This window comes from Dothidotthia symphoricarpi (assembly GCF_010015815.1).
Source record: "Dothidotthia symphoricarpi CBS 119687 unplaced genomic scaffold P153scaffold_5, whole genome shotgun sequence".
NCBI classification, from domain to species: Eukaryota; Fungi; Ascomycota; class Dothideomycetes; order Pleosporales; family Dothidotthiaceae; genus Dothidotthia; species Dothidotthia symphoricarpi.
The window spans coordinates 1,039,493-1,056,914 of NW_022985012.1; the positions used below are offsets into that span (position 1 = coordinate 1,039,493).

General features: G+C 51.3%; 6 protein-coding genes across 6 annotated transcripts; 2 read left to right on the forward strand and 4 right to left on the reverse strand.

The window, feature by feature from the left end:
- Positions 1-603: 603 nt before the first annotated feature.
- P153DRAFT_364650 (uncharacterized protein) lies at positions 604-2,339 on the forward strand. The gene is made up of 5 exons (XM_033667646.1): positions 604-739; positions 791-951; positions 1,075-1,406; positions 1,456-1,866; positions 1,924-2,339. Exons 1-5 carry the CDS (start codon positions 669-671, stop codon positions 1,954-1,956), a joined length of 1,008 nt encoding a protein of 335 aa, XP_033526609.1. The 5' UTR covers positions 604-668; the 3' UTR covers positions 1,957-2,339.
- Positions 2,340-2,634: 295 nt separating this feature from the next.
- Positions 2,635-4,591, forward strand: P153DRAFT_421222 (alpha/beta-hydrolase; the record flags this gene model as incomplete). The annotated part of the gene is made up of 3 exons (XM_033672296.1): positions 2,635-3,114; positions 3,249-3,437; positions 3,503-4,591. 3 exons carry the CDS (start codon positions 2,635-2,637, stop codon positions 4,508-4,510), a joined length of 1,677 nt encoding a protein of 558 aa, XP_033526610.1. The 3' UTR covers positions 4,511-4,591.
- Positions 4,592-5,196: 605 nt separating this feature from the next.
- P153DRAFT_250562 (uncharacterized protein) lies at positions 5,197-5,624 on the reverse strand (the record flags this gene model as incomplete). The annotated part of the gene is made up of 3 exons (XM_033662705.1): positions 5,197-5,327; positions 5,388-5,459; positions 5,564-5,624. Coding segments are annotated over 3 exons (264 nt in total), but the record flags the coding sequence as incomplete, so codon positions are not given.
- A 475-nt stretch (positions 5,625-6,099) lies between these two features.
- P153DRAFT_364652 (uncharacterized protein) lies at positions 6,100-7,286 on the reverse strand. Its single transcript, XM_033667647.1, has one exon. The coding sequence runs from the start codon at positions 7,258-7,260 to the stop codon at positions 6,184-6,186; it is 1,077 nt and encodes a 358-aa protein (XP_033526612.1). The 5' UTR covers positions 7,261-7,286; the 3' UTR covers positions 6,100-6,183.
- Positions 7,287-7,353: 67 nt separating this feature from the next.
- Positions 7,354-11,996, reverse strand: P153DRAFT_421224 (RdRP-domain-containing protein; the record flags this gene model as incomplete). The annotated part of the gene is made up of 5 exons (XM_033672297.1): positions 7,354-7,855; positions 7,892-10,653; positions 10,705-11,321; positions 11,377-11,556; positions 11,875-11,996. 5 exons carry the CDS (start codon positions 11,994-11,996, stop codon positions 7,661-7,663), a joined length of 3,876 nt encoding a protein of 1,291 aa, XP_033526613.1. The 3' UTR covers positions 7,354-7,660.
- A 900-nt stretch (positions 11,997-12,896) lies between these two features.
- On the reverse strand, positions 12,897-16,419 carry P153DRAFT_383117 (uncharacterized protein; the record flags this gene model as incomplete). The annotated part of the gene is made up of 5 exons (XM_033670205.1): positions 12,897-15,008; positions 15,055-15,867; positions 15,921-16,021; positions 16,079-16,229; positions 16,345-16,419. 5 exons carry the CDS (start codon positions 16,417-16,419, stop codon positions 12,897-12,899), a joined length of 3,252 nt encoding a protein of 1,083 aa, XP_033526614.1.
- Positions 16,420-17,422: the final 1,003 nt, after the last annotated feature.

The following is a 17,422-nucleotide window of genomic DNA, read 5'->3' on the forward strand; positions in this document are numbered from 1 at the left end:
GCTCGGGTGCATAGTTCGAAAATATCTCTATCGTGAGCCCCCTATTCGCTACAACCCTTGCTTAGAGTCTTTTTGGACCTTGCAAGTGGGCTCGCACAGTGCAAAACTAGTATTTAAAGCCCTGTTTAGGAGGCTTTTACCCTGGAAGGAGGCTTTTTGAGGCTTCGCAGAGACTTATCTATTGGTCCTCCACAAGACTATGCACCCGAGCCAGGGGGGGGGGGGTACGCCGAGGCGCCAGAAGCCAATACACCCCCCCCCCCCGGCTCGGGTGCATAGTTCGAAAATATCTCTATCGTAAGCCCCCTATTCGCTACAACCCTTGCTTAGACTCTTTTTGGGCCTTGCAAGTGGGCTCGCACAGTGCAAAACTAGTATTTAAAGCCCTGTTTAGGAGGTTTTCACCCTGGAAGGAGGCTTTTTGAGGCTTCGCAGAGACTTATCTATTGGTCCTCCACAAGACTATGCACCCGAGCCGGGGGGGGGGGTGTATAACCGACATGATTTGGCGTTGCGAGCTGCTCACAGCCCCAAAGCGCCACGACGTGCTGTCGTACGGATGTACCTAGCATGCTTGCTCGGCTCACCGGTTGACAAAGTGACCTGTTCTGCCCTGTTCTGACATCGTGACATCCTGTCCATTGTTTCCTTCGACAGATATAGCGAAGATGCCAGAAATAACATTCATCTTTGGGCCTAACAAAAGCTTCTTCTTTGACTGTCCAAAGGAATGGAAGTTGTGAGTAAACTAAAAAGATGAAACCAGTCGGGTCGGGCTGACAGCGCGCAGCCATGCGATTCCCGTGACGCTGCGACAACTGCTTTCTTCGTCTGTAGGCCCGACATGGAGAATCATGCAGCCTTATTGCGTCGCTCTTGCGCCGTCGAGCAACTCAGCAGATCCGTCGTGGTACATTGGAGGCAAGACGTTGAGCGGGGAGGACAAGATCTGTGAGTCGCGCCGATCTTCAACCTGGCTCCGCATGCAGCGGACGCGATGAAACGAACGACAAGAAACGGCGAACAACGTCAACATGAATAGATTCGCTTGCACTTGATGCTAACCATGTTTAGTCTATGATCAAAACTCCTTTGAAAAGAATTATCCAGATCTATGCGCATGGACCAAGACGATTCCTAACGCGCCGCAATCGTGTTTCGTGACTTTCGGCCAGAAACTCAGCTACTTTGCGTCTGCGCCTGGGCGGGGATCGATATGGGCTGGCATTCCCTCGGAGCTTGAAGACAAGGTGCGGAAAGCATTTGACACGCCATGTTGTGTGTCACTGGGAGCCAGCAAAGCGTGGTTTGTTCTATGGCCTGATGGCTATTACTCATGGAAGTTCTACGGTAGCTATGGCGCGCTAAATCAGATATTGACGGAAGCCGAGCCTCGATCAGTAGCTGTCAGTATTGCTAAAGGGTATATAGACGTCGTGAACTAACGTGGGCTAGTACCTTGCCATCTCGCCGTACAACAAGGAGCATTACTTTGTCGCATTTCGAGATCGATCCGTACGCTACAACTTCACAGGCGCACCGCCTGACTGGATGAAGCTCATGACCGAGGTCTTCGATGGCTGGGTTGCGGAGCGCATGCAAGGGCAGCAACAGCCGTATACTCAACCATATCACCCGTTGTATGAGCAGAAGCCGGTGCTATCGTCGCCCACCACTCCGCTATCACCTGCCAGTCCGTTATCACCCATGACGCCAAATACACCTCTGCCAATGTACTCGAGCCCTGTCATACCGTATGCTACGCCCAGTCCCATGTATGAATTCAGGCCCCCGCAGCTAGGAGCAATAGAGATGCCAGCAGAATCGGCAGGGCCAGCTCTATCTGTCAGATCAGGCTCGACAGATGTAAGTGCATGGGTTGAATTTTGGATCTACGGAATAATGGATGCTGACTATAGACAGAAAAAGAAGAAGTTTTTCTCACGGTTGTTTTGATACTCAGTTACCAACTCCTACGTCGCGATTTCGCTTTTCGTTTCCATGATACCCATCTTTCATAGGCATGTGTTCCAGCGGGGCTTTTCGATATACTTTGCAATGTTTTGGAAATCGTAAAAATCACTGAGGCCGCAGCTCAATGTTCCCATCGCTTGCATATGGTACATTATCATGAGACTTTGCTCGGTAATCAATCTCTATACTTGATCAAGCTCATACTGTTTACATGTATTCGGTGTCCAAGACAATGCGTAGCTCTCTGAGCCTCGGTCAGAGACCGGCCAATAAAGGACTCCCATAGCCGGACACAACCCTGATCCAGGTCGAATACACTGTACAGTTCTACACGCGCCCCATCTTGTAGCATATCCAAGTAGTCACAGCATACCCTTCATCAATGTCACCGCAACACTGAGATGCCGGCTTGGTTCTGATGCACTCATATCCGGCCACCTTCCCGATTGGCACAGCGAGTTACGCGACGCCCTACAAGGATAGTGATCAACCCGAACTACCCATGAAATTGTCCAGGAACATCGTCACATTGCAGAATGTAGTTACTTGGGTGTGCATGATATTTCATCCGACGTGCCGCTTGCCGTCGGGTACAAGAGTCAATAGACCTGCAGCACTGTTCGCACTGCACTTCTAACGGCTGCCAAACCAAACATCACCATGGGACGAGTCACTGCAAGAGCGTGGAGCCTATGCGCATTGTCAACTTGTCTATTCGCGACCCTCACCTGGGCTACACAAGCAACCGTCGCAGTACTAAACGGCACATACGAAGGCCTACATCTCCCCTCCTTCAACCAAGATATCTTCCTCGGGATTCCGTATGCGCAAGATACAGGCGGTCAGAATCGCTTCCGCATCCCTCAATCGCTGAACACGACTTGGAATGGCACACGCTCGGCGAAACAGTATGGTCACTCATGTCCTGACCCGCAGCCCGAAAGAGATGGCGAGTTTGGCATGAGTGAGGACTGTCTGAGCATCAATGTAGTTCGCCCGATTGGCAACTATAGCGAACTCCCCGTAGTAACTTGGATCCACGGTGGGAGTTACCAGGTTGGCACGAGTGCGTTGCCGAATTACAACTTGACGTACATTGTGCAGAGGAGTGTTGAAATTGGGAAACCGATTATCGCGACGGTATGTGCAATCACCGTGCACAAAGCAGATTCGGAGCAACGTCTGAAACACCTTGGAAATGCTGTTGCAAGCTATCCTACCAAACTAAGCATACCGATACTTTAGTACTCTGCTAATGATGTTGTTGTGTACAGAGTATCAACTACCGAAAAGGCGGATGGGGCATGATGTACTCGCGAGAAATCCAAGGGAGCGGAAACACCAACCTCGCGCTTCGGGACATGCGAAAAGGACTCTCATGGATCCAAGAGAACATCGGCGCATTCGGCGGCAACAAAGACAGCGTGACAATCTGGGGCGAGTCAGCAGGCAGCTTCGCCGTCGTAAGTCCAATCCACATGGAAGTCATCAAAACAGCCATTCACATATACTAACCTACCTACCCCAGGGCCAACTTCTCCTCTCGTACGGCGGCCGTACCGACTCCCTCTTCCACCGCAGCATCCAAGAATCTGGGTCGGCAGCAACTGCCTGGTATAACGGCACAGACTGGTACCAGCCCATCTACGACGCCATTGTGACGAGCACAAACTGCACCGACGAGCCCGACACCCTCGCCTGTCTACGCACAGTACCTTACGACACACTACTGCCTTTTCTCGCGCAGCCCATTCAAGGCCCTGGCTGGTACCCCACTGTGGACGGGGACATCATACCTGCGTATCCCACACAGCTCCTGCACTCCGGCGCCTTCGCCCACGTCCCGCATCTGTACGGCTCAAACTCGGACGAAGGAACGGACAACGCGCCCGCGGGCGGCGTCATAAACACCGACAAGCAACTCTGGGACTACATCAAGGGTAGCACGGGGTTCGGCTTCCCCGACGCAGTCGTCGACAGGATACTGGCGCTATATCCCAACAATCCCGCTCAGGGCATCCCGCTGAATACGGGCGTGGAGATCTTCGCCGAACAGGGCCTGCAGTATAAACGCATTGCTGCGATCATGGGCGATGCGTTTTACCATGCTACGCGCTTGGATGACGCGAGGCAGTATGCCAAGTATGCGCCGACGTATGTGTACCGGTTTAACACGCGGCCATGGGAGAGCGGAGGAAATTCCTCAGAGGGAGGGCTGGCGCCGGCGTATAAGGGCGTGCAGCACTTTAGTGAGGTGGCGTTTGTGTTTGCGAATCCCGAGTTCGTGGGGCCTTGGAAAGAGTACAAGAGTCTGAGTGATGAGATGAGCGCTCAGTGGATTCACTTCATTAATGGGGGTGATCCGAATGGCGATGAGCTGCCGGGGTGGCCTGTGTACAACGCAAGCGCGAATGGGTTCGATCTGGTTATTCAGGCAGATGGTAGGGGGTATAATGGCAGCTATGTGGAGGAGGATACATGGAGATTGGAAGGGAGAGAGTATTTGATAGAGTGGGCGAGGCGGAGGCATGTGTGAGGCTGAATTTAACGACGGAAACGCGTTCGTACCTGAAGAGGACGTCACAGAATGACATGCTCTCCAAGCTGCCTTGGCACCTGTGGTTTAGTCAAACTCATTTGCTTGATTTTGTAAGCAGAAAAGATACATGGTCGTGGTCTGAAGGAAGAAGTAGATGTCGGTCCCGAACGATGCGGCCGACGCCTATCCTCGGGGATGGCGTAGGGAAGTCTCGTGGTAGAGAAGAGCGGGATCTTGATCAGCTTTATTTAAGTTATCGTATTCGCATTTCTTTGTCAGACGTCATCGTCTTTTGGATAGCGAGAGCCGACAAAGACAGCACAGTGAGTCGTACATGTTACAGCACTTCCGTAGGTCGGCATCCTGTGCGCCTTTCAGTAGCAGTAGGCGGTCGATTTGCGCACACGACTCCTAGTCTTGACATGTACTTTCATTCGTGACTGAACGTGATGAAATTTTTCGTATTTGTGCCCCCAGAGCTATTGCTCAGACAGTAGAGCCACCCTCATTCATCATGGGGATAGAAGCAACCGGGAGAGTGGGATGACAGAACGCCCCAAGCCGAGCAATATCATATGCCTGTAAAAACCCGCTGTCCGATCATGCACCTGTTCGATTGGCCTTCATCGCGCCGTTCACGCCTCCATTCACACCCTCATCGTCGTCAAACCCGTCTATGCTTTGGCAGGACCCTTGGCTCCGGCGGGCGCACCGACGCGGAATCCGTTGCTGAACTTGCGGGGGACGGTCTTGAGGTATCGCATACGGCCGGTACCGGTGGTCTTCCTTCTCTTGGCCTTCTCGCCCCAGTTGACTGCGCTGTGTCAATTATGGTCCTAGTGTTATGCGGGCAGCGGGCTGCAAGAGAACGTACACTTGCGGGTCTTGGCAGCAGGGTAGCCGCACGAGGAGCAGGTGTGCTTCTGGATGTGGAGGGAGCGACGACCTGTTCGAGCCCCAGTCAGTTCGTGTTCATGGACTCCGTATCCTGCGCTCCAGAATTGTCCCTTCCCGAGTCCTTTTCCACCATCCAGGGAGATGTTGACGTACCGCAACGCCTGCACAGCGTGTGCGTCTTGTTGTGACGCTTTCCGAAGCTGGAAGTTCCCTTCGCTGTAGCCGCAGTCAGTCTCCAAATTCAGGCTTAGCGATGCGGTGGGTGCGCGGCGTACTCATTTTGGATTAGGAACTGTGAGCAATTGGGTCAGTATTCGAGTGCAACTACCGGCGAGCTGGAGAGAACATACCTCGTGACGCTGTGGTTAGTATCGAGGTGGTGTTGTCGCGGTAGCAGCTTGGTTGCGTGTGAATGAGGATCGAAAATGCAAGCGAGCCGTAAGTGGGCACTAGTCTGTTCCAGGCTTGGCGCGTTTTGGCATCACACCAGCTAGATTATCACGACAGAACATCGCGATGGGCCTCTTGCACAAGCGAAATGGTGGAGAGCGTTGTGTAGTCATCCTATATCCTTTCAAGTTGCGACTCTTTGTAACGCTGCGATCGACAAGACTGGCAATCCAGGTTCCAAGAGTCTTCATCGTCATTTCAAAACTCAATGATGTATCAGATGGGATGCTGATATTCGTGCCCGTGTTCAAAAAAGGCGATACATACGACGTTCTTGCATTCTATATACTGGAGTCATAGACTAGAAGAGTCATGATCGTGTCTTAGCCCTCCCCGCCAGCCCCTCGTTCAAAGACCTTGACGCTCCCATCTCCCTTGACCTGATACAAGAACTCTTTCCCTTTGCTACTTTCGCCCTCATCCTTTTGTTCATCTTCGAGTCCCAACCCCAGCCATCCTACCTTCTGCTCAGTGACCCGTATTACTCCACTCACATCCCGCGCAACTCCCGTATCCAACACTCTAACACCAAGTATCCTTCGGCTCATGTGCGCGCACCTGATCAGGAAGTTGTGATGCGCGAGCTCGAGAGGTTGTGGTGGTACGCTGAGGCTGAGGAGCGGATTGTCGGATTGGATGTGAAGGAGCATGTGGGATACGCTAGGGAGCGTGTGTAGAGCGAGGACGAGCGAGGTCATTGCTGACGGGGTCATTGTTGAGTTGAGAGCGAGGAGGAGGTCGGGATTATCGAGTACAAGAAGAGTCTTGCGTTGACTCGGGGATGTGGGCGTAGAGCTGGAGGAGAGGGAGGAGACGGCGCTGGCTATCGCAGTCTTGAGATTCCCAAGTTCAGACGATTTGAGGGTGCAATGGCCAGGTGTACTTTTGCTTGTTGTCGCTGTCTGTGCCGCTAGAGTCGTGCTCGTTGCTGGTTGTGCTCCTCTCGCAGGCAGTACGCGCCCAGGTGGCCCTCGAACTGGTAAAGTCTGTCCTCCCCGTTGCGCTTGTATACCCGATGTACTTGCGCTCGGTGCAGCGGCTCGCGGTTGTATCTCTGGTCTCGCATTGTTGTGCTCATCGACCTCGCCCAGAACCCCACTCAGTCCATCCACAAACGCAAATCTCCCCTCCTTCTTCAACCTCTCCAAGTCTAGCCCTGCACCCTTCCTAGCCTCTTGCCTCCAGAATTCGTATTCCCTCATCCAGGACACGAGCACCACATTGTGACCCAGTTCTGCCCCGCCATCTTGTGTTGAGTTACTCAGCGCATCGCACAGAAACCGAATTATCAGCCAGTTTGCGCTGGCACCGAGGGTGCTCGTAAGGAGCAGTATGGATTCATCGTGTGGTAGGTGTATGTGTCGGTGGAGAAAGGGCGGTATACGGGTGGACGGTGGCATGGTGAGTCGCGCGAGTGGGAGAAAACGTGAGGGAGGCGGATCTGGTTAGTTTGGCGGCTATCGATAAACACTCCATCACCAATTCTCGAGCATGTGTTGTGTGAAGCTTCGCAATAGTGGACAGCATTAGTGTAGTCTATGATTATTTTCAATTTTTTTTTGTGATTCTTAAAGCTATTCATGCTGGTCTATCTCGTCCGTCAGGCCTGCTGGCAATCAATGCCATATGTTTTTCTGTATCTTCCTGCCCTGGCATGATAGTAACGGAGATCAAGGAGACTCAGCTGCAAAGTCTAACAAAGTACTGTAGTAATCACTATCTCATGGACAAGAAGCCAGCTGTTGGTGGTCTTCTTTGTGATGAAGCGGTCCAACTTCCCGTAACCACTCATGTCATTCCTCAACCCAGGCGGTTGAGCATGTCCAACGCCGAAGGCTTCTTGCTCTTCGTGTCTATCTCCATCTCCAGTCCTTGCAGCTGTTCGGCCGATGGTTGTTGCGCTGATGACTGATTCGCTGACAACTTAGATTCAGATTGTACAGAGCCGAAGTCCAGGCTTAGCAGCTCTCCGTAACGTGTGACTCCTTCTTCTGTCTCGACGGTACCAATCAAGCTGGCCATGTCTTGAACATGGCTGTCGTTCTTCTGGCGACGAGGCAGCTTCTGGTGAATAACAGGCTCCAGCACTTGAACCGGAACGCTGGTTCTGGTTGCTATCTTGCCAAGTTCGCTGGCAAAGAGCCACGGAAAAGATATCAGTGGCATCTTTCCAGGATCCTTGGTTTCCTGCAACGCTGCTTCCACCTCTTTTGCGGTTACCTGATACATTGCCGCTACGAATGGGCCAAGCTTAGTCTGATCAGCAACACCCGTGATTCCAGCGGCAGCACGGCAGGTTTCACGGAACTGGGCCTTGAGAACTCCGACAGTCCTACCGAACTCCTCCGCGAACTTGTAATCGCGGCTCTCGTGGTTATGGCTCAAGACAAAGACAGACCAAGCTTCAAACTCAGTATGGATGCTATGCTTAGCCATTAGCCGCCTCAACGCCTCGTCGTAAGCTGTCTTGACTTCAGCAGCTTCAAGCAGCATAGTATCCTCGAGTTTGAATGCTTCCAGGATTCGTTTATCGAAGCCGTTGTCTGCCTGAGGTTTAAAGTCTACTAGCTGCACTTGATCATACAGCTGCCCTAAGATTTTCTTCGATTGATAGATCTTGTTCTCCGCAAGATACTTCTTCTCCATGAAGTGAGGCCACTTTGGGGGCTTCAGATCACGATTCATCATGGCCGGGATGCCGCTTTTTGGATAATCAACTGCCTGTGAATGGAGTTGAGCAAGTTCAAGGCATGTGTCGTCCATCACGCCGTCAGTCTTCCAATCAGCCTGGGCAAGATGTGCGTGTGCAATTTGACCGAGCGAATCATTCTTCATGTATAATACAAAGAACTCACTGATGTCTGCAGCGGTGATCGGCTTGTTCGTTTCCAATGGCTTATCGGGAGTGAAATCCATAGGAGGCAGGTTTATATGCTCAGGTATAAGCGTGCTGTCCCACAACACCATGTAGTCATCACCATCGAGGTCTCCTCCCGAGCACATGTTGGCAAGGTCTCGATCTCCAGTCTGAGGAAAGACGACTACGTTCTTAAGGTGATGAAGCGCTGGTACATCGACAGCACGCACTACACGAAGATCTCCAGGATGAAGTGAGGGGTTGCGAGCAAGAATGCAAACACCTTGAATGATCTTGTACTGACCCTTTTTGTCAGTGTCGCTGATCTGTAGGAAGATCTCGGGAAGAGTCTTGAGCTTCTGATCCCGTGTTGCAAGCTTCGATTGTGCGTTCATATGACCTTGCAGTGTTGCGGTTTCGTCGACGCAACCTAGTACAAAGGCTCCATCGTCAACAGCAATCCGAGCTTTCTCCTTGAGGTTCTTGATCGTGTACGCACGCCAAAGCCTGAGTAGTGACATCATGAATGGCTCTTGAGAAGCCATGAAGCCATCCAGCACCATACTCGCCATGATAAGAGTAGACTGGTTCATGTCGATATGCTTTCGAAGCTTTTCGATAGCGGTCTCCTCGTCTGTCATGGCAAGTTCGTAGTCGTTTACCATATCTTGCTGTTTCTTCACAAAGATATTGTCCGGAACGCCAAGGTTGGACAAAACAATGATAATTTGTCGGTTGAAAAATGGTGTGGCAAGTGCGGAAGACCGAATGATCTCAAGGCCTGTATACTCGGCTTCGAACTTCTGTTGGCTGGGGCGAATATGTACCTCACTGCCTGTGGTCTTGGGATCGAGAGCAAGTACGCCTTTGCAACCTCCCAGGCGGAATTGATATAGAGACGGGGGGTCGTCGAAGGCATTGGCGAGCCCGAGCTCTTGAGCAGCCATCTGGGCGAGGAAAAGCGATATCTTACCAACGCCATCAGTGAAAACGTAGCCATTCCGCTCGACGTCCGGGATCTTCTGGATCTTCACGCTGACTCGCATCGCCCTGGTAGTAGAAAAGCATTGACCCAGTCGAGCACCGAATTTAGCGACAGTCTTGATGTGATCGAACCGGCCCAGGGATAGTCTGATGTCATCGGCTGATTTGGACGAGGTAGGCGCATAGAAGTAGGCGCCGTGTTCTCGAAACTGCGAGTTTCCAAACGCTAAAAATTCGTAGTAACGACCGGCTATAACGACACCGTACTTCATAGCTTGACGTACTCGATCGAAGGTTGATTCAGCCCTGTCTCCGGGCATGTTACGTAGCCCTCCTTCAGTTTTCTCGTCCGAAAACTTGATGCGTATAAAACGATCGGCATCTGCGGCATATTTGCGTATGATCCGGTTCGAGGTCTCCATGATCGGAGAGGCAACATGCACCATGGTGGGTGTGATGAGGGCAGATCGCTGGAGGACACAGTAGTTCGGCACCTTTTTTTCAAGGCTGCCCTTATTACGAATTTTGAAGATATCCATCGAATTGTAGTAAGTGTCCTGCTTGTCGACGACCTTCTCAAGAATATGGACAGCCCGGCCAGGATCCATAGATGCGAGTGTCTCCAGAAACTCGTTCGTGATGCTATGCTCTTTCAGGTAGCCGTTCGACAGGCAAGCCTCGAGTTGATAACGAACCGGAAAGTTTAAGTGAATTTGATGGTTGAACAGATCGAAAGCAGACCCTGTGTTAGACGGCTCAAAGTGGGGATGCGTTCCGGATATCTCCTCTTGCAGCAGATTGCGCAGAGGCGGAATACTCTTGTCTTTCACAGTGTATTCTTCGAGGTCTTCGATAGCAACCCCATGATCCGCCAGGGCGGCGCTGAACTCCTCGAATTGTGGTCCGGTTAGACGTCGCGTGTCGAATGAGATTCGGTAGCTGGTCCATCGACCTAAGTGGGTTAGTCACATATAATCATACCGTGGGTTTGAAGACTACATACCGATATCTATGATAGCCTTGTCCTTGTGGCTCATCAAAGGCTTACCCTCTAACTGCTTCCTCGTGTCAACATCGATAATGTCAGTTTCACGATGCCAAGTGTTCCAGTCATTCCAGCTTCGTTCCGTCTCGGAGAAGCTGTTCTGTGACGTGTTGCTGCCTGTCGATTCGCCCTCGTTCCTCTGCATGAAGAACTGTGGCGGAGAGTCGAAGGGGATAATCAATGTGGTCAGATCGGTACCCTTGCTCTGAACTTTGTAGATGTGTGAAAGTAGAGAGATTGGCAGTCGGAAACGGAACTTGCGTGGCTTTCCGTTCGAACTCTGATTGTTGATGTTGAGTGGAAATTGGATATCGACTTCTTTGCGCTTTAGGCTCAACATCACCTGTACTTTGCCAGGTGCATCGACTGTATGCATGCTGACCATTGTCATGTCCGCAGTCCTGGTGCCAAACTCAATGGAGTTTGCGAAGAGTATGTTGAACTCGTAATACACTTTTGCCGGGTTGACAGGGCTTACGACGGTTGGCGGCACCGAACTTGAACGCGAGTCGTCAATCCTCGCAGAATCCTTTCCGATTTGTACTTTTGGAGGCAGAATCTTCTCTGGGATAGGCCTACGCACAGTCAGCGGCATGATCTTGACGTGGGGAGGTAGAGACTTGCCGGAACACGACCCAGGCATTGTTGTCGCGGCCGCCTGTCTGTATTTCTATCCTCACAACGGTACCGTATTGCGACATAGCGTCGTAGACGTCATTGGTCCAGTAGCTCTTGCGTATACCCAGCACCTTGACTTTGTACTCTTGTAGACGAGCCCAGTGCTTCCCATCACTCTTCAGGGTGAGAGTGCTAGGACGTGGCTTGTAGGTCTCGTTGATTTGATTACCATTCAGAGTGTAGGACGTCTTTTTCTCGGTCTGTGTGACATCTCGGTTGCCCTGAGCAGGAGGCGTGTTGCGACCCTGAGCGACGGGCGAGGGCCTGAGAGTGGGACGATTGTGCTGTCCGTTGGAGCTGCCCGAGCTGCTCGAGTACGTACGGTTACCTCTGCCACCGCCGCCACCGCGACCGCCTCGCTGGTAGCCTTGATTTCCGCGGTTCATAGTGCGTCGTGCTGCGTAGGATGCTCCGCTCTCAGAGCTAGTCTCGGAGCCACGCTCACTGTACCTTTGCGGATGTTGACCTGAACGTGGGGTTGGAGTGAAGTGAGGTGCGGTGGGTTTCGAAGGTGAGTGACCGTATGTTGGAGTCGAGTCGAGGAAGGCGGACTTAATAAGAGCAGACTCCATGATTGCTGACTGACGCGCTTGCTGTCTCACCAATCTCGCAAGAGCAGTCAAAGTAGCGGTGGAGAGGCGCTCAAGCAAGGGTGACTGCCGATTTCAGGAAGTGGCGAAAGAGCGGTGATGGAGCGGGCTATCAAGAGACTATCAGAAGGCGAATTACACGCCTCGAAATTTCGATATCGATTGCAGCGTGTTGTAGTCGGCGAGTTGCTTGAGGTGTTTTATTGAGAAGATAGGTGTTTGTTGCAGAAAGCAGTCTGTCGAGATGGGCAAACGGAAGGTTGTGTCGGGATCCCGCTGCAGAAGGTTTGAACAGAAGCGAGCACGAATGCCGCCACGTTAAATTGGAGTCTTCAAAGTTTAGATTACTTGTTTGAGTCTGCAGCTGATTTTGTGAAGTGAGAGATGTCGAAATTAGCATGAGACGGAGAACGCTAAGTGAGCGGCGGAGACTGTGTAAGGAAGGAGGGCGCGACGGGAGATTACAGCAGAGACTAACACACTTGTATGAACTTGCGATGCAAGACCTCTCCCGTCTTGTCTCGAAGAATGTAGATGAGCACAATCCTCCAAACGCTAGAAACAAAAGTGCTAGTTGCTAATACGCGAGCGTTTAAGATGTTATAGTAGATGCAGAGCAAGGCAGAGCAAGACGTGTTCAAAGAAAGTCTTGAGAAACAAACTACCCAAGGGTTTGAACAAAAGATGTACGATACAGCTCTCACAGAAGACAAGAAAGCAGAAGAAGGTAAAATGTGGAGATAGAAATTCGACTAAAAATGAAGTCATGGGTACCACGTCCACACTAATGCACCGCTTATGCAAGTAGCCGTCCTAACAAGAAACTAGTCTACAAAAACAACGGTCAAGATTAACAGACTTTACCCCCATACTCGATAATGTTTATAGTTCTGTAGTAGTAACATCGTCTTCATCGGGAACTCTTCCCGTGCCCGTCTCGAACCGACCGGGAGTCATAAGCGGTGTGCCCGCCAAGAAATCATCCATGTCGAAATCTGGCTGCTGCAGACTGCCGCGCCTCTTCCTTGCCGACGTTGTCTCATCGTATTGATATTCTTCCTCATTCTCAGATGCGGCAAACCCAACAGTAGTATGTCGGCGATTTGGAGACAGCTGCCTCAAAGCCGAGCGCTTAGAGGGCGACAATTTCTTAGAAAGCGATCTGGAATTGAGTATAGGTTTTTGAGTGTATGGAGTATGCATCGCAGGCACTTTGAAAGACGGGCGTGGCTTAGGACGCTTGGGCGTCGGACCATTCTGCGAGCCGTGGGAGTCAGAAGAAGCATCCGCGACGTTCTCCATTGTGGTATTTGGTGGACCCTGAGTACTTCCTGTAGCCTTTGGCATGACGTCTTGGGTCTGAATGGCTGATTTCCGACGCCGATGTTCACGAGGCGCGCGCGGAGTCTGGGGATCATTGGTCTCCGTCTGCGGACGAGCAGCTGACCGTATCGCCAGAGGGTTCGGTGTTGCGAGACCGAACGATTTCAGGACATTCCTCCGCAGTGTCCTCAACTCTTCAAGTTCCTCTTCTTGCTCCGTGCAGAATTCGGTGAGTTCCTGGAGTTTGGCCTCGAGTGGCGGGACAGAGTTCTGCAGAAGCTGGAACTCTCGCCGGACTTCATCATAAGCTTCTTTGGCCTCACGGCCCTTGTGTAGGGCAATTTGTAATTCGTTGTTCAATTTGGCAGATTGATCTTCGGCTTTAGCGGCTGCAGCATCCATATCATCAGTGTATTTTACCTCCAGTTCCCTCAACACCTCTTCCGAGGATTGCACCAGTTCCTGGTGGCTCACTTGAAGGTCGCTCAACCGCCCCGTAATGACCTCAAGCTCTGTCTCCGTGCTCAGCAGCTGATTGTCTATATCAGTGTTTTGATTCTTGAGTCGCTTTATCTCTTCAGATTGCCTGAAAACAGTTTCACGCTCGCTGTCGAGTTGACTTTCAGATTCATCGAATCGGCTCTGCAAGTCCTGGTGTTGCTCGTGTAAGGCGTCTTGCTTTGCTTTGTTCTCTTCCAAAGTGCGCCTCAGCTGACTAACAGAACCGTTCAGCGCCTCAATCTCATTGGCACCTGCGCGGATGTTTTCCTCGTGTTTGAAAGTTGCCGATCGAAAGTCTAGCTCTTTTGCATGGAACTCCTCCTGAACGGTACGCAATGTCTCTTGAACCGCTCTGTCAGCCTCGGCGAATTCCACTTTCAGTTCGTCAAGCTTCGTCGCAACTCTATTCTTCTCTTCTGCCATTATGAGCTTCTCATCTTCTAAGCCCTCCAAGTGATACCGGTCATCGTCTGCTTGCGATTTGAGTGACGATACCTGCTCCTTCAACTGAGAAATTTGCTGCTCTAACTCTTTTGACCTCTCCTGCTCACGCCGTAACGGTTCCTCAACAGTGTTACACCGAGTCTCGAGGTCCTGGCAAATCTGCGCAACGGAACGCACGACCGAGTCCCTTTGATAGAAGTTCTGACTCTCGAGCTCCGATTTGAGCCGGTCCCTCCAGTCCTGCAAATGCTGACCAGTGAATTGGGTACACTCTTGTTGGAACAATGATATTGAGGGAGGGGCGGTTGCCAGTATATGAGAGCATTGACTCGAGACATACGGAAGTTCTCGTTGCTTTTTGATGAGAGCAGCGACAAGAACGTGTGGAACCGACAACTCTGTTGGTCCCATTGTAAGGACAAGAGTCAACAGCGATGCAATCGTAGCTGACACCACCTCTCGATGTAGCGACGCGGCGTTCGTACGACAAGTGCTGCTTTCCTTCACTGACCTATCATGGATAAAACTCCAGAGCTTTTCTTGAAGATTATTTGACGATATTGCAAGCAGCATCTTGGATCGTAGCAGGGCGCAACTGCGTAAGGCTGTGGTAAGCCCATCAATCAACGTTATGAAGTTTGACAACTGATGGGAGGTCGGAGCTGAAATGCACGCGTTCAATATCCCGTATAGTAACGTTCGGACAGAGTTTTCTTGTAAATGCGGCTACTTTTCGTTAGACGAATATTGAAAACTAACTCTCAGAACTTACAGCGAATATCGGGAGCGACACTGAAAGAGTCTCACCAAGAGAGTCGGCATTGGCAAAGCTTGGTATCTGTGTCAAGCAGTCCTCATATTGTGCCACAACTTCTGGCAGGAGATACTTCTCCCCTGCAATCATTGCATAGAAACACAAGGCTTCAAGTTGGAGAGCTGGACAAATTCCTGAACGTAGGATCTTGGAGGGAAGTTTTGGAAATATGTTCTTTGCCAACGCGCTGGACTTGGGCCATCCTTCTCGTATGTCTCGGTCCACAAACCACAAGGTCCTTACAGCGATGCGAATACCTTCGATGGCTTCGGCGTCTGTTACACCAACATCGCCTTTCGCTGCCCAGATGACGCTTAGGTAGGTCAAGTTGATTGTTTTGTATAACCCACTCGTGGAGCCAAAGAGCTTCCGGCCTGACGCAGTTTTCCACTGCTGCTCTAAATGTGGGGTTGACACCGGTTGGTCAAAGCTAGACCGCAGGTTTTGGAGGGCACCAACATTTTCAGGATGTTCCGCGAGGAGTACTATGCCAAAACACCACAGCAATAGCATAGAATTTTGACCCGTGCCATTGGAAGACAAGATATGACACAGCTCCCGGTCAAATTGTTGCCGTGTCTCTGTTGGAAGAAGACCGAGCAGCTGCCGACACGCTCCATTGAGCATACAATACACTGGTTTGAGGGTGCTCAAGTCTGGCTTCTGGGTCGCTTTTTCGAAGACTCGAAGAAAGAAGGATTGAGCACTTGTTGGAAGTGACACCGACTCCGGAAGTGGTCGCGAGAGGATGAGCACACATAACTCGACATACTACCTACTGTAAGATTCACCGTCTGCAAGAAAGGGAGCCCAGTGGATCATACATCATCAAAGTCTCTTTGCGAAGAGTTTGCTTTCGCAAGCAAGGCGTTTAGCAAGCCATGATTCTGGAGCAACAGTTTATCCCTAAACTCGGGGGAATGACCTACAATCACATGGTCAGCTGATTTGTGCCTGTTCAAAAGAACAATTCGATTCTTACACAGAGAGTGTAATACGCGCAAGGTGTAGGCCCAGAGAGGCAGTGCTTCACAGACTAATGTCGCCAACCTAGCCACCGCACAGGGTGGGCGGTTGTGGATACAGGCGCGAATCGTGTGAGCATCAGTACGGGCAAGAAGACCTGCTAAGTTCTGAGGTTATTCTCGCGTCAGCATTCATAGCATGCATATATGTTGGGCCCAGGCCTTCGTTTTAGGACATGAAGTTACATCGAAAGATTGGGGGTTGCCGAGGCGAGAAACTCACGGCTAAGGACGCCGGATAGGGACACTCAATTATCCTCGTCAGTTCTGACGACAACTCGGCGCCGATATCCGTCATAGCGGTTGCTGGCTGAGTTGAGCCAGGTTACTTTGATAGGGGCCAGATAAACGTGGTGGCGGCGCATCCCGTACGCGAATTTGTTTTGCATGGCGGCTGCCCGGACAACCCGATGAATCGCCGTGACAAAGACCCTTCCTGATTAGGGACGAAAACAATGCCGCACGTTCACTCGATAGTCTCCGGCAAACTCTCGACGCGCCACTTACATCTTCATCCGAGGGTCATCTTAAACTCTCCAGCAGTGTCAATTCGTAGAGCTATATTTCATCGACCTCGTACGGCGCCTGTGATGCATGCGCGCTCCAGCATGATCTGTTCACATGACCAAGAGACGACCAGACAGCTTCTCTTAAAATAAGTCTGCGAGTTATCATCATCTTTGCGGCATTTCCTCGCGCTAAGTCTGGCCGTCCGGTAGCTCGAGGCCGCTTTGCTATGCTGAGTAACACGAGTGGGATGTGATGACGGGAGCGTTACCCCACCCCGGTGTCAGCAAGCTCTAGTATGCATGCTGCACGTGCAGGGGACCATGTTTACTGATGGTAATTGTATTACCGGGCGTTCGATATTCGCGAATAGAAAAGGACATGACATCTTTCCACGCTTACTGTTCAAAGCACTGCAGACGTATTATCTCTTGCACAAGGCCTCCTCGAAGTCTCAAAGCCAGAGACGACGGTTATCAACTTCGTTCCTCGTCCGCAAGATCTTAAATTCCTACCAGTTTTGAGGCACTGTCGGAGGTCTCCTAGATCGTGAGCTGGACTACGATGTAGGTCTGCAGTCGATCGCCGTTATTTTCCCCGCATTCGCTTCGCGTGTTCAGATCTCCTTGCAGCTGATCATGCACACCATCGTGCGCTGCACGAAAAATTGAGCCGCTCACGTCGTCACCGGCCTGTTGAATGGACATTGTGGGGGAATAAAGCGGCTTATTCTTGCTTGAAGGCAATATCTGACACTTGCATTCGTGCTTGAATACATCTCCCCGCTTTTTTCA

Excerpts from the sequence above, each read along its gene's own strand:
- P153DRAFT_364650 (XM_033667646.1), top strand. The coding sequence starts at position 669 with ATGCCAGAAATAACATTCATCTTTGGGCCTAACAAAAGCTTCTTCTTT. Across the intron at positions 952-1,074 it reads GAGCGGGGAGGACAAGATCT|TCTATGATCAAAACTCCTTT; the intron begins GTGAGTCGCGCC and ends AACCATGTTTAG. Across the intron at positions 1,867-1,923 it reads TCAGATCAGGCTCGACAGAT|AAAAAGAAGAAGTTTTTCTC; the intron begins GTAAGTGCATGG and ends GACTATAGACAG.
- P153DRAFT_364652 (XM_033667647.1), bottom strand. The coding sequence starts at position 7,260 with ATGCCACCGTCCACCCGTATACCGCCCTTTCTCCACCGACACATACAC.